Source organism: Phycodurus eques, chromosome 22 (assembly GCF_024500275.1).
Source record: "Phycodurus eques isolate BA_2022a chromosome 22, UOR_Pequ_1.1, whole genome shotgun sequence".
Taxonomy (NCBI): domain Eukaryota; kingdom Metazoa; phylum Chordata; class Actinopteri; order Syngnathiformes; family Syngnathidae; genus Phycodurus; species Phycodurus eques.
Window position 1 is genome coordinate 8,291,023 of NC_084546.1, and position 13,291 is coordinate 8,304,313.

Consider the following 13,291-nt stretch of genomic DNA (forward strand, 5'->3'; position numbering starts at 1 on the left):
CAAATGTTTTAGGATATCCTGTATAAATCAAGGTAGTGAGTCATACTAGTACTCAGTTCACAAGTTCTGGGTGCTGCTTAAACTACATATTGTAGTGCTTCAAGAAATTTAGTCGGAAAAACATGAAGCATCATATTTTACTCTTACTACTGCAATCCAGTAGAATATATCTTTTCCCAGACATATGTACCCCACCACTGTACTATACTATATCCTACTTAAAGGATTTAGCATTTTAATCAGCTCAAAATGTATCATAAAGACTTTCTGCAAGCAGAATTTTGACACAGAGTTACCTGTAAACTAAGGCTCTCGCATAAAAGCGAGAGGATAAAAAAGCTGAAGGTGATCCGAATACATTTGTATAAAGTGGGTCAGATTGCGACTGTACCGCAGTCATACGCAATGAGCATTCCTAGATTCCGGATGGTTTCAGGTCATGCAGTGTTCTTTAGAGTCTGACTACACACATGCAGACGCACACCCACAAGCAGACAATGTTAAACAATAATTACACGACGAGAGTCTTTGTGTTTGCAGCGCCGAGAGGAGGGGAAACAGCCCTGCTGGTAGAAGTGTAGCTCTCCTGAGAAAAGTGGCGTTTTATTCCCTCTCTCTGCGAGGCCGAGGCCAGCGTAGCTCGACATGACCAGTCACGGTTGTTGTCGTCTCCGTGAGGTGGCCTCAAGCTGTGGTTCCGTTTTTGAAGAAGTGCACGGCGGTTTGAGCGCTGCTTCTAAAGTCTCTGTGCCGCTCTGACTGCAGCAACATAAATCCCTTTCTTATTTCTGTGTCGGTGAGCGTGACGTGAGCTTCGCTGTTTGTTGCCCTCAACATTTCTCTTGCAATACTTCCTGTAGAATATGAAAGAAGCCAGGCCACATCCAGTGAAGTAGGCCGTCGTGAAATACCGTATTTCCTCAAACAGTAGACCTCCTTACAATAGACGCCGTGACCTAATTAGTTGCCGAGCGCGTCATCCATTAAGACAAACAGCTTGCCTTTTCCCGTGAGGAAATAAAACGAATTATCTCAATACCTAGCTCTTACGATTCACAAATAGTTGAGCATCCATTTACATGCACTGTTCGAGTGTGAGGTGCCTCAACTCGTCTGAATTCTCGCCCTCATCATCGACATGACAAGCCAAGATTCACCACTTAGTCTTAGTCTTCACCTCAAAAGCTGTGCTGATCCCAAATCCAAAGCAATGCAACCCCACCATCTACAGGGACCTGCTCGTCACTGCAGTCGGTTAGAGACCTGAATTTCACAGACAAGCTGGGCGAGACCTTCTTCCAAGGCCTACCAGTTGAAAAACGTACTTGACAAATGGATTGCTGTTGACATATATACCCGGTGAATGATTGAAAGACACTTAAATACAACAGATACTACAATCCGTACAGTATTTTCTATACATTTTATGCATACTTGTTCAAATACAAATGAAATGTGTTTAAAGAGTGTGGGGGTGAGGGCTGAACGATATGAAAATGTTTTTGTGTTTTTATGTGTATTGTTGACTGTATTTTAAAAATGTGTACAAATAAAGGCCTTCCACCAAATAGATGAGGTTAAGTAACTAAACCCCTTGAAACCCCCCATTTAGAGATGCTCAAAAACCAGCCCGATCCATTACCACATATTTTTATACTTGAAGCCCAACTAGCCTTGTTAAAATGCTGTTTTTGTCCCCCGAGGATGCAGAGAGCTATGAATGGAATGTCCTGCATTCAAGGTCTTTAGTGTGCAAAATCACAGCCGCATTTAAGGACTTTGCCCTATCATTGCCCCGCTGCAATGTGCCTTCCTCAGGGGGAGGAAAGCGGCCTTAATTGCGACAGTAAGGTGGCGCTCGTATCCATATGCGAGGTTACAGGGGGTCATTTGTTTCCCCTTTTCTCTCGCAGTTTTAATAGATGATCATTCATTGTTTTCACGCAAGCATTATTCAGCAGCGTTCATGATTACAAAGCACTGTAACGCCGGGGGAAAGCGGGCGTCCCCACGGGAGAACGCCATTTTGCGTTTGCTTTTACACAAGGTCACGGAAGAAAATAAAGCGTCATCGTGAAAACCGCCGTCAGCCTCACTGGGATTGAGCGACATTTATTTCCGAGAACAAGTCAATGGGAATCAAATCGATAACAAAGGAATTAAAACATTGGTGTTTTTGATGTATCTGAGAGAAAGAAGCATTCATAGAAATTCCGCATCAAAGAAGCGTTGTCTCTCAATAGATTAAAAGGGAATCAAAAAGCAAACGCGGTTCTCATTGGGGACCGGTGGAGAATTACATATCTCATCCCAAATGCCTAATTGCTTCCAAAATGTTGGACTTTATTCAAACAATATCAAAAGAGATATGGCTGAAAGGCAATTATGCTGCAATGATGTCATGGAATTGACTCACACCTAATCAGACTGCTTTGATATCATCCCACATTTTATTAGCAAAAACCAGTTGGTGTTAAATGTAATCAAAAACAAGCATGCACCAGTATTCTACTGTGGCTTTGGGGAGTCAGTCCCAAAACAAAACAAAAAACAGCTTGGTTGTGGCTGCGGTTGCACGGCAACAATGACTTGGCTGCGAGATTGTGGATGAGTCAGAGGAGGAGGGAGCAAAGTCTATCATGTGGCTGTTGTTTGACATTTATACGTTGCTTATTTTGTAAGCGCACGGGCGGATGTTGTCGTGCGTGTGCTCCTGGACGCCGGCTGATTGCCAAAGCATTTTGTTGACTCTCTCGGACGGAAAGAAGGAGGACCAAAAAAATGTAATCACGTTGCAAGACTGTCTCCACAAAGTGCTCAGACAAGCTTTCCTCACTCAAAATAGATGAACCCTTCCCTCCGTAGCCCCCTTCACCGTGATTAGAGCGCACTCCCGGTGAGGATTGTCTCCAGAACTTTCTCCGGCCGCAGCGGCGGGGTATTAATAATTTCAAGGCCGGCTTTGTGATGGCTTTTCAGTCAATCGATCAGCGTCGGAGGGGAAAATGAATGCGCGCGCTAAGTCGAGGAACTTTGAGATGAGCTCGCTTCTTTCCAGCAGCAACGGAACACACCAGCCAAGACTCTGTGACATTATCTCCAACCTTTTGCGTTCATTCTGCTGCTACGTGAATTAAAGCGTCAGTGCGAGTCAAAGAGGCAAGTTCAAGGTAGCTGATGGAAGTGAAAGACAATCGGTCAGTCGGTCAACATACCGTACGTTAAATCGGAAGATTGTAGGCGAGCTGCCAGGCTGAAGTGACCGATGAAGGCAGTAAAAAGTGCGAAGGGGGTAAATCTTTTCATGCTCTATAATGAAAAATCCGGTTGTCATTCAGCCTTACCTTTTATTCATCATCCAAAGAGCAAGTCAGGGGTCATTTCACCACATACATGTCATTTTTAAGCCATGAAAAGAGTAAAGAAATCAAATAATACAGAGTGGGGAAGCAGTTATAGAACATTGAATTGGAGTACAAATGAAAAACTCACGATATTTGAAATGAAGTCGGGGACAGCCGTTTTGTTTGCTTTTCATTTAATAACACGAGAGGAATCGAAACCTAATTAAAATGAATGAAAGGATTAAAATGAATAAATAGTAAATAATAAAATAAACATGATTAAAAATGCGCATCGTACAGCAATTGTGTATTCAACACCAATTAATGATTCATTTTGTCTCTATCTCACCATGCATTTTTTCCCCCACGCCTGTCCTTGTAAGTGAGATTTGGCCTATTCCAGTGGATGTTTTTTGTATTGAATTTCTTTTTTTTTAATTGCATTAGTTTTTATTCCATTTCTGTCAAGCCGGTCCTGATGAGGAGACGGGTGAGCTTGAGTCTATCCCAGCTGAGTTTGGGCGAGAGGTGGACTGATCACCAGTCAAGTCGCTCGGCTCAGTCAGTCGAATGAACAGAAATCGAAGTGAAGAGAATCAAATTACATTGTAACTTTTTACCATCTGAAAATAGGACAGCATTATTTTGTATTAGTTAGTCATGACAATTCCTTCTTCTTCTTAACTGGCATCTAACTTATTGGGGCATTAGTGCCCCCTGCGGTTGTAAACACAAACTTGAAAAATGTCTAAATTGGACAATTATAACAGGAAATGGAAAGAAAATGAAATTTGGTAGTTTTTACTCAAATCAAGGAGATTTGAAAGTTGTTCAACCTTCTTTTCAACTGTATGAGGTTTGCAATATTAATCATCTGCTTTACGCTCTTCCCTTTCTCCGTCCACTTGGGTAGACGCATAAGGAAAGGAAAAAAAAAAAAAAGTCAGACGCTCCTGACTTATTTTTTGAGCAGATGCGGGAGTGATGCAGCATCTTGGCTCGGGCTCATGCCTCACGTTTACACGCTCGCACTGTGCTCCTCCCCCAGCACAACAGATGCCAACTACATCAAGCTGTCATGTAGTGTTTTTAGGTTAAGTGGAGATTATTCGGGAAAGACATTTTGTTAGCATGCCTTTTGACGGGAAGATGTCTGTTTACAGATGCCCATATGTTAGAATCCTCATACTGTCCTTCTGAACACACACAAGCTGTGAAAACATATTGAACAATTTAGTCAGATTTTGTACTAAAAATGAAATTCCTCATTATTTACTTATTTATGATTTAGTTGAAGTTTAATATTATTCAAGCCCTAAATTGGTCTAAAACGAGCTTTGTATCGTGTGTCCATCACTTTGATGCAAACTGTCACGGTGAACAAGTAGCGCTCAACTTTTAGTATGATTTCTGACTTAATTCTCTCCATTTTCCATTTTCCGTATTGCGACCCGGGTCGCGATTTGAACCCAGAACTTCTGGACTGCGAGGCAAATATGCTACCCACTATCGACTGGGTTTAAAATCAATTCTATTCCATTACAATTATATTTAGCAGTGACTACGGCTTGTCATGCATAATTTTAATGATAAGTAAAAAATACTTAAGTCTTTCAAAAAAAGAAATTTGAAGACAAGATCTCCAAAGTAAACAATTCTTTAAAAATAAAATAGCCTCAGAATAAAGACCACCCTTCACACTAGGTACTAAAGAAGGCTAATTTATCATTCACACTTCCTTACAATTGTAATCACAAAACATCCATCTTCATGGTATTCAACGATACCTTAAGTCACTAGGCTGCACTTTTGTGTTGGATTTTAAGGAATTAAAATCCCCACGAACCCCTCGTTTTATAAACGTCAAAGTACTTGATTGAGCGTATTATTACTCTAAGAGGAAACTTTTGTTGGGCTCTCTATCAGTATCTTTTGCGCTGCAAAAGAAGACCGTCTTTGAAAAATGAGTGCACGACTGTCCTGAGATGTCGCGCTGAGGCCTTTGGGCCAAAAAGGAGGCGCGGTGAAAACAAATGCTTTGTCGCCACGCTGCACATTTGTCAAAAAGGCCGGCCTTTGACAGAGCAATTGTAATGTGCTGAGGACTGGGAGGCGAAATAATAAGGCATAGGGGTATGTCAATAACATTACGTTGTGTTACGCCACGCGCGGTGCCACACGAATCCATCTTCTGCTACCACCGCCGCGTTTATTTCACTCTACGGTGGCCACACATACATTTTAATCAGCCATTTGGCCGGCCAAGCCGACAACTGCTCGACACACCGAAGCTGATAAGGCTGATGATATATCATAGCGGTGCCGCTCGCAGCTTTGGATTCATTTCTGGGAACGCTTGCCAATTTCAGACGGTTTCCCCCATTCACGTCGGCTTGCACTTTTGTCAGTGAAGGACACTATTATAACTTGTTTAAACAGCCATTTTGGTGTCGTGTCGGGGGAAACGAAAAACTGTGTCGTCTCTCACTTGCTTTGCTTTGTTTGGCTTTTTGGGTCTACTTGGCTGTAGTTTTAACTCTGCTGGGAAAGGTTAGTTTTAAAACGTAAGGAATATAACTGACGGCGGTTTTATTGGCGAACGGGGACGAATGTTGCATCGCATTGTATCTCACCTCAGTAGAAGCCACATCTTAAACATTTTGATTCCTCGCTGCAGTTCTCTACGGCATTGTGCATGCTGGATATTGATTGAATCCCAGAAGAAGAGGACATTTTGTGTGCTTGTTTTGGATCAAATGAATAGTCATCTCTAAGGAGCCGCCGTGCGTATCAATGAAGTGTCTGGATTTGTTGAATTTCTATAATCTGCTGCCTTCACATTCTATAGACCCGTGATTCCCCGCCATTAATGTGCCGTGTGAAATCATCACATGCACTACCGATAATACATCTTTGTACTTCTACCTATGCCGGCGACGTATAGTGACGGGCAGAACAATGAAATGCCCCACCGTACTTCATCATTATTTCCGTATTTTAAACTTTTTGTGACCTCTTGGATCGGTGGTGCGCCATGAGGTTTTCGAATGTAAGATACTGTGTGTGTCTTGGCTCAATAAAAGTTGGGATAAACCGCGATAATACCGGTCTTCCAAAAACATCGAATGGCTTTGCAGTGATCCCTCACCTCGCCCTTTCAGCACACCCACTGGTTCCACATCTTTTTAATAGCTCTTTTTGTTTTCTCGTTTGCTTTTAAGTGAAAGATCACCTCTCATGAGCTTCAATGTCTCTGGCCGTCCTTAAATCCTTTCACCCACGGCCACCATCAACTTTAGATTTCATCATTACTTTGATTTAGGGCCAGATACAAGTGACATAGACATGTCACGGCATGCGCTGTTTGCCAGATAGGATTAAATACAAGTGTATTTGTAGAAAGGCTGGGCAAAATGAGTTGAAAAGGAAATGTCAAAACACGTACATGAACATAGTTCTTAATAAATTCTAGCTCAACAATTAACATAAGAAAAGAAACTGTCAAATTCCATGGTTCGGCGAGTCCCTATGTCCAGCTCTCTCCCATACTTCTCAAAAGTGACCCGAACAGTACGTAAGGGGGGGGAAAACGGACTATAATGAGACTGTGTACGTTCCATAAAGGCTACACAACCCCACACAAACATATACTGCCCATATTGGCCCGAAAATGAGCACATTTGTTATCATTCCCTCATAGAAGCACTCACGGAGGACTCGGTGGCAATGCAGCACGAAGACGATATTAATTTAGCTTTGCTGACAGCCGGAGCTGTGACAGCGGGAACGCAAGGGCCCTCGTTGATGAGACGTGGGCGAGTAATGAGCTGCCTGTGACTCAAGAAAGACGAACAACAGAGGCGCCGCGACTTCAGATGTAACCGCGGCCTTTTGAGCTCGTCGACTTGACGCGACGCCGCCAATCCGCGGAAGAAATCCAAACAGTCTGTTGAGCGTCTACGGAGGAGATGCAAAGGGAGGAGGAGGAAGTGGCAGAGATGGCGGCGATGGTGGGAGGCAGTGATGGCGGGTGGGCAGGAAGTTAACTGCGCGCGTACATGAAAACCTTCCCATCCGCACAGGAGTTTATATGACAAGTCATTATCCGCCATCAGCCCGAGAAGGCAGAGCTGTTGTGACGAGGAGGAGGAGGAGGAAGTTAAGTTAACAGATGAAGGTGGAGATTGTGTCTTGATCACCCAAGACGTGACACATTTGATTTTGTTGACATGCATTATTGAACAAAGTGATCCCCTGTTTAGTCGTACCTCATATCTGCATATTCGTCCCAACTCTTCCTTTCTTCGTATTTCGAGATCGTTACTTCTTGCGTGCGCTCATCTGCTTCAAGCTACCTGCCGGAACGCACAATAGCGATACAAACCGCTCAGAACATTGCGACCATATACACGTGTCAGAGTGAAAGTTCCTTAAGCGATATCTCGGAGACATGGATAAGATGATTTCATACAGCAAAGGCAGATTACACTGTGGTTTTGCCAAGAATGCTTCGCTGAGCTTTGATACAGTACCTGTGTAAATCACGTACCACCATCCTCACTAAGCATGGACTGTAAGAAGTCAATCTATGATGGGATCCATTTTTCATCAACCCATTGGAGTACATTTCCTTCATATCTGCATTATCCTCTGGTGTGGCTCATCAAGTTAAATCCAACTGTCAAATAGCCCATTAACTCATTCACTGCCAGTTGTTTTAGAGCATTTGGACCCAGTGAATATTGTGTTCTGTTACAATATTAGAACCAAACCAACCAAAAGAAAGAATGGACTCTCTTCTTTCACCAGAAAGCAAGTTTGTTTCCAGCTTTTTCTGTTCTTTAGTAATCAGCAGTGGAAGATCAACAAAAAACGAAATCATGACCCTCTTTCTTATTATACTGTTCCCTCAATAATTCCAAGCTGTCATAGAAAGTTTTTTTTTTTCAATTCATCTATTTCTTTTTTATGGGTGGAGTTCAGTGGGTTTTAAGTATTCATAAGTAAATAAATAACTGAAAAGTGCAAGAAAAACAGGTGAGAACGACAGCAAAGATTTCATGCGTTTACATGACAAATCGCCTTTAAAAGTAGCGAGGGAAATCTCATTGGAGAAACTTTCTTCTATACGCGTGCACACACACACACACACGTGTGGTGTCTGGATACGGTCACGGTCTTGTACCGCCGCAGCTACCTCCGTGTGCATGAATCCTGATGGATCCTCATTACCCCAGGTGTGACCCCTCGCAGCTCAGTTCATTAAGCCAAGCAGCCGAGTGTCAGCGACTCAAGTCCAGATTTAATCACAACTTCTGTCCTCTTGCCAATCACAATTAGGTCCTGATAAGCCTCTCCAGCATGGCGCCGTAGGGCTTCCATACACAGACAAAGGTTAATTTGTGAGCAGCGAGGGCTCAGCTACACAGCCAAAGGTCACCTGATTGAATACGTGTGTGTGTGTGTGTGTGTGTGTGTGTGTGTTGGGGGGAGGTTGTCAGTGCAATTACAAAGTTCATCAGTATTCATGCATTTCCTTCATGGCTAATGGATGCATTACCTTCAAAGTGATGCTACTGATTGGATGTACAGTAGCTATGGAAAGTTGAGTTCAATATCCATGATATCCAGTGTGCGCTTTGTCCTCACGAGTAAGATAATTCAGCGCATAGTACAATTACACTATAAACGACAAGAAAGGGCATACTCGTGCGTGGACCTGAAGCTGGATATCAAGGCTATGAAATTGGAAAAAAGTTTCACTATCGCATCATTCGTCATTAATTTGTGTGCGCGATACATGACAGTCTACTAGTGCCTTGCTAATTGCGCAGACTTCTGACAGTGACGTGACAGAACGTGTCGCGGAATCCGCGCGAAGCAGATTGCCGGATCTCGACCCGTGTACGCTTCCGTGTGTCTGACCCCGCTCCCTGCCGTGTATTGTCATTCGCAGGCCAGCTGGCGGCGGGGACATGTGAAATTGTGACGCTGGACAGGGACAGCAGCCAACCGCGGCGGACCATCGCCAGGCAGACGGCCCGCTGCGCCTGCAAGAAGGGCCAGATCGCGGGAACCACGAGAGCCAGACCCGCCTGCGTGGACGGTAAGGTTTCGAGTGAAAACCACGAGCGTGTTTGTCCCGAGGCGCACACGAATACAATGAAGTGCACGCAGCTACATCCAAGCCTTGAGTCACGTTATCAGTCCTAAGGCGAGTCAGTTCGGCTTAATTTGAACTTTAGGTGCATCGACCTCAAACGGAACGCCCAGGCTGTCTTTCGGATGCAAGGAAAGCCTGCACGAACTCACAGTTGATTTTTTTTTATTGATGTTTTTTTTTTTTTGTAATCTTTGCCTGCAGGCTACCAGATGGGTTATGTTTCATGGCATATTGACAAGAGTTGTGCAGGAGCGTTTGTTTCATTGCAACACAGTGGACAGACTGCCCTTTGACAGTCACTCTTACGTCCCCGTGATGCTTTAAAAGCTTTGATTGAGCTCGGCACATATTGTACTTTTGAAAAATGTCAGAGAACACCACCGCACGAAAACGTCACAAAAAAGCTTGCTGAAAAGATAGCGATCTCGTTTCAATTCACTTACAAAAAAATATATAAATAAATATGGGCCAACCAATTAAGTGAAACCTGGATCGTTTTACTGTTTTATTATGAAGCTGAGTTCAATTAAATAGGATTTGAATTATCTACGTTTCGTGTTATATTAGAGTCTGTTTACATTTGACTTGAGACAATACATTGAATCTTATTTTCTGTCTTGGTGGCGCTTTGTGGCGCGCATCATTGGCACCGTTGCTCGTTGAAAATCAAACTTGCGAATTCAGTGCAATCTTGTGGTTCCATCTAGAACCTGAGCTAAATCCCCTCACAAAATTAGTCCCAAGAGTCAAATACAGAGCCACGCAGTGACCTAACATGTCGATCTACAACGACCAGACAATACAAGTCCTACTGATAAGCAATAAGCCTGTCAGAGCTCTGCTTTTTACAACCCTTTGTGTCCTTTTGCATAGCCCCCTGCTCTTTTGGAAAGCCCATTATAGGTGTCTGAAAGCTTAAGTGGTTTACTACTACTACTATAAAGCACTACTTGGCAGGAATTTTGCTGACATTTACATGTTGGTCTTTGAAGGGTAATGTGGAAGTATTAAGCTTAAAATATCACTTTTTTTCTTTTTTCAAAGTGAAGGAGAGTATTCATGAGCTAGCGATGATATGATTCCAAGGCCAATAGTGTTGCAGATGTCCTCAAAAGAAACAAGTGTGAGTCAAAGGCAAAGTAACAAAAATCATGTGGTTCCGTCTATTTTTTTCGTAGGTTTCCGACAAGGAGGCAAACTATAACCTTGGTTCACTTTACTTTCTCAGTAATATTAAGTGCATTTAAAGTTCCCTTTTTTTTTTTTGTATTTGAAATTGAAGTCAAACATCCATCCCAAGTACAAACCTGTCTGATGGAACTGTGACTCAGCTTTCTTTTTTTTTTTTTTGCCGTCGCTTCCCTCAGCAAAAACGTAGTGGGTGGAATTTCATCTCTTCTTGTCATTTTGGCTATTCCTAACATTGATCAATCAAGGTTTCTACATTCGACTTCCTCGTATTGATCAAGCCACTTGTCCAGAATAGGAAGAAAAAAAAACAACAACATAAAAAGTATGCATATATTGCACACATAAAACCAAACTTTGTGTGCATGTTTTGAGGATGGTTGTAATTTACTATTTCCCACTATACTATATTGCCTGCCGTTGAAATAAAAACTTTATTGCTGTTCATATTTCAAAAACCCAGGGCTTGATGTTATTGCCATGCAAATATGCTCCTCTGTGCAAGTGCACTCTTATTTGTTCTGAGTTGGAAAGCGAGGAAGAAAATGAGCGCCGGCACCGATGACCCAAAATGCCGCAAATGGGAATTCAATCAGTTCTAATCCACCGGAGTCCTTTGCCGACACCTCTCGTCTGTGTCCTTCGTGCCTCCCGTGTACCGACGCACCGGTCATTCCGAGATAATCCATAGCCCCTATATACAGGCTCGTGCGGTTTCCAGCTCTCTGTGTCTTCATGGCATAAAAGACGGAACCCTTCCTCGTGTCATCCTTGTTTCCGAAGATTCCATCACATATCTGTAATATACTGCTCCGCGGCCTTTTTACCTCTGTGCCGTTTCGATGACTTTTGAATATGGCCGATGCTGATTCTAGTCAAAGGGTTTGACGGAACTGCTGAGTTCCGACAAAAAAAAGGAAGGTCTGAAGAATAAGAGAGAATACAGTGTATGTAATATGTTCGCGAGCTAATTGTGCCACTCTTAACCCAGCAGTCAATTGTCAGCTGCATGTTTGAGCAGAGAAAAGCAGGACGATGTCATCCATTACGCAAGGTTCTGCGTAAACAAACTCGCGGCCTGATGGTGAGGTCATTTGGATGCGAGTTTAGAGAAATGGAGTTGTGTTCGCGATCGCTTGGCGGTCTTTTACGATCAGCGGAGGCCTCTCGGACCCGTGTTTGGTGCAGACGGTGAAATGGATATAGCGCACTGCAGAGTTGACGTTAGCTAGCAGGATAATCCACTGTGTTTTTGCCAATTTACTCCAAGACAACCCACACAACATCATCAACCCACCAACATAATAACATGCTCATGTTATCCATATGGGAAAATGCCTTCCGCAAACCTAGTGAAGTTTTGGTTCCCATTCTGTCCCTTTAGAAGTGGCCACTCCACCTATTGATTACAAACATCATGCAAAGGTCTATCATTCCTTTGTATGAATGGCGACAGGTGGTTCCAAATTTCTACCGTGTTGGGGGCATCAAGTGTCTTTAACATTCAGAAGGAACTGAGGAATCTCAGGTCATCTATTATTGATCGTTTTTTTTCTCTCTCTCTCTCTCTCTCTCTCTCTCCAATGTGTTGAATAACCGCATGCTCAATTCCATGCAAATGCTAATTTGCATTCAGCAGTATTACAAGTTGGAAACTGTGATCCTCAACTCTGGCATGTTGTCCAGGCGGCGATAGAAACAACAGCATGCGTCAGACGGACTTCTGTGTGGGCTTTTAGACATTACCAGAGCTGCAATCATACTGCATCAAGCCACTGGCTTGATTTGATCCAGGGTGGGGAGGAGGAGGGCTGGCTTCGGGTCTGTTGGGGAAACATGTCACGTCAGCTCCAGCAGCCAGTTAGCAAGCTAGCCGCTACGACGGAACTATCCTCCGGAGGGAGCGGGACTAGAAAAAGATGGCGTGGTGGTGAATGTGTAATGCAAAGAGTGAGTTCTCCCTCTCTGCTTTCTTCTGTCACTTGAGCCCTTTTTTATTTGTATTCATTGTTATGATTATTTTGTATGTTCTCGCTCACGTTCTGCTTTCCATTCACTTGTAAACTCATGGCTGTGGGCTGCAGAGGGGCAGGCAGATGGGTACCGCAGCCCCGAGGTGGACACTTTCTCCTTTTGGAGTGTGACACAAATCACATGGTGCCTTTTTAAAATGTGTTATTTATCCAATCAAACACAAGTCCCACTGCCCTCCCTTGTGTGCCTCCTCAGTATCTCATCGTCTTCTTGTAAATCTCCCATTTATAATTCCAGGTCGCTATTATATCCAACCTAGAGGAATGAGATAATCTTTCATTTGCAATTGCATTTTCCTCTTTGAAATGCATGCTCGATTGCTTTCCGGCGTTAGCGCGCATGATTTGCTTTAATCCCCGTCTGCTTCCCTTTCCGTCCTTATAATTAATCGTCGAGCAAAAACAGCTTTTACCCCCCTCCAATTTGCCACCAATATGTCATAAAATGAAGCAATCTTACTCTTATTACATCAGCGTGCGGTCGCTAGCGCGCCTGTGATTGCGTCTGCCATTTAGTGTCGAGATGAAGGAGCTATTTGGTGTAGAAGTAGATAATAAAACAA

The 13,291-nt window shown here is 43.3% G+C and overlaps 1 protein-coding gene across 8 annotated transcripts in view; it reads left to right on the plus strand.

Moving 5' to 3' along the window:
- Positions 1 to 13,291, plus strand: part of tafa5a (TAFA chemokine like family member 5a) — a 99,899-nt gene that overhangs the window by 58,680 nt on the left and 27,928 nt on the right. For all 8 annotated transcript variants that reach the window (XR_009767503.1, XM_061667309.1, XM_061667315.1 and 5 more), the window contains exon 2: positions 9,301 to 9,450. Coding sequence is in view for 7 of the 8 variants with exons in the window: in XM_061667309.1 (XP_061523293.1) it covers positions 9,301 to 9,450 (150 nt within the window). In the remaining variant the exon portion in view is untranslated. The remainder of the gene's footprint in view (positions 1 to 9,300; positions 9,451 to 13,291) is intronic.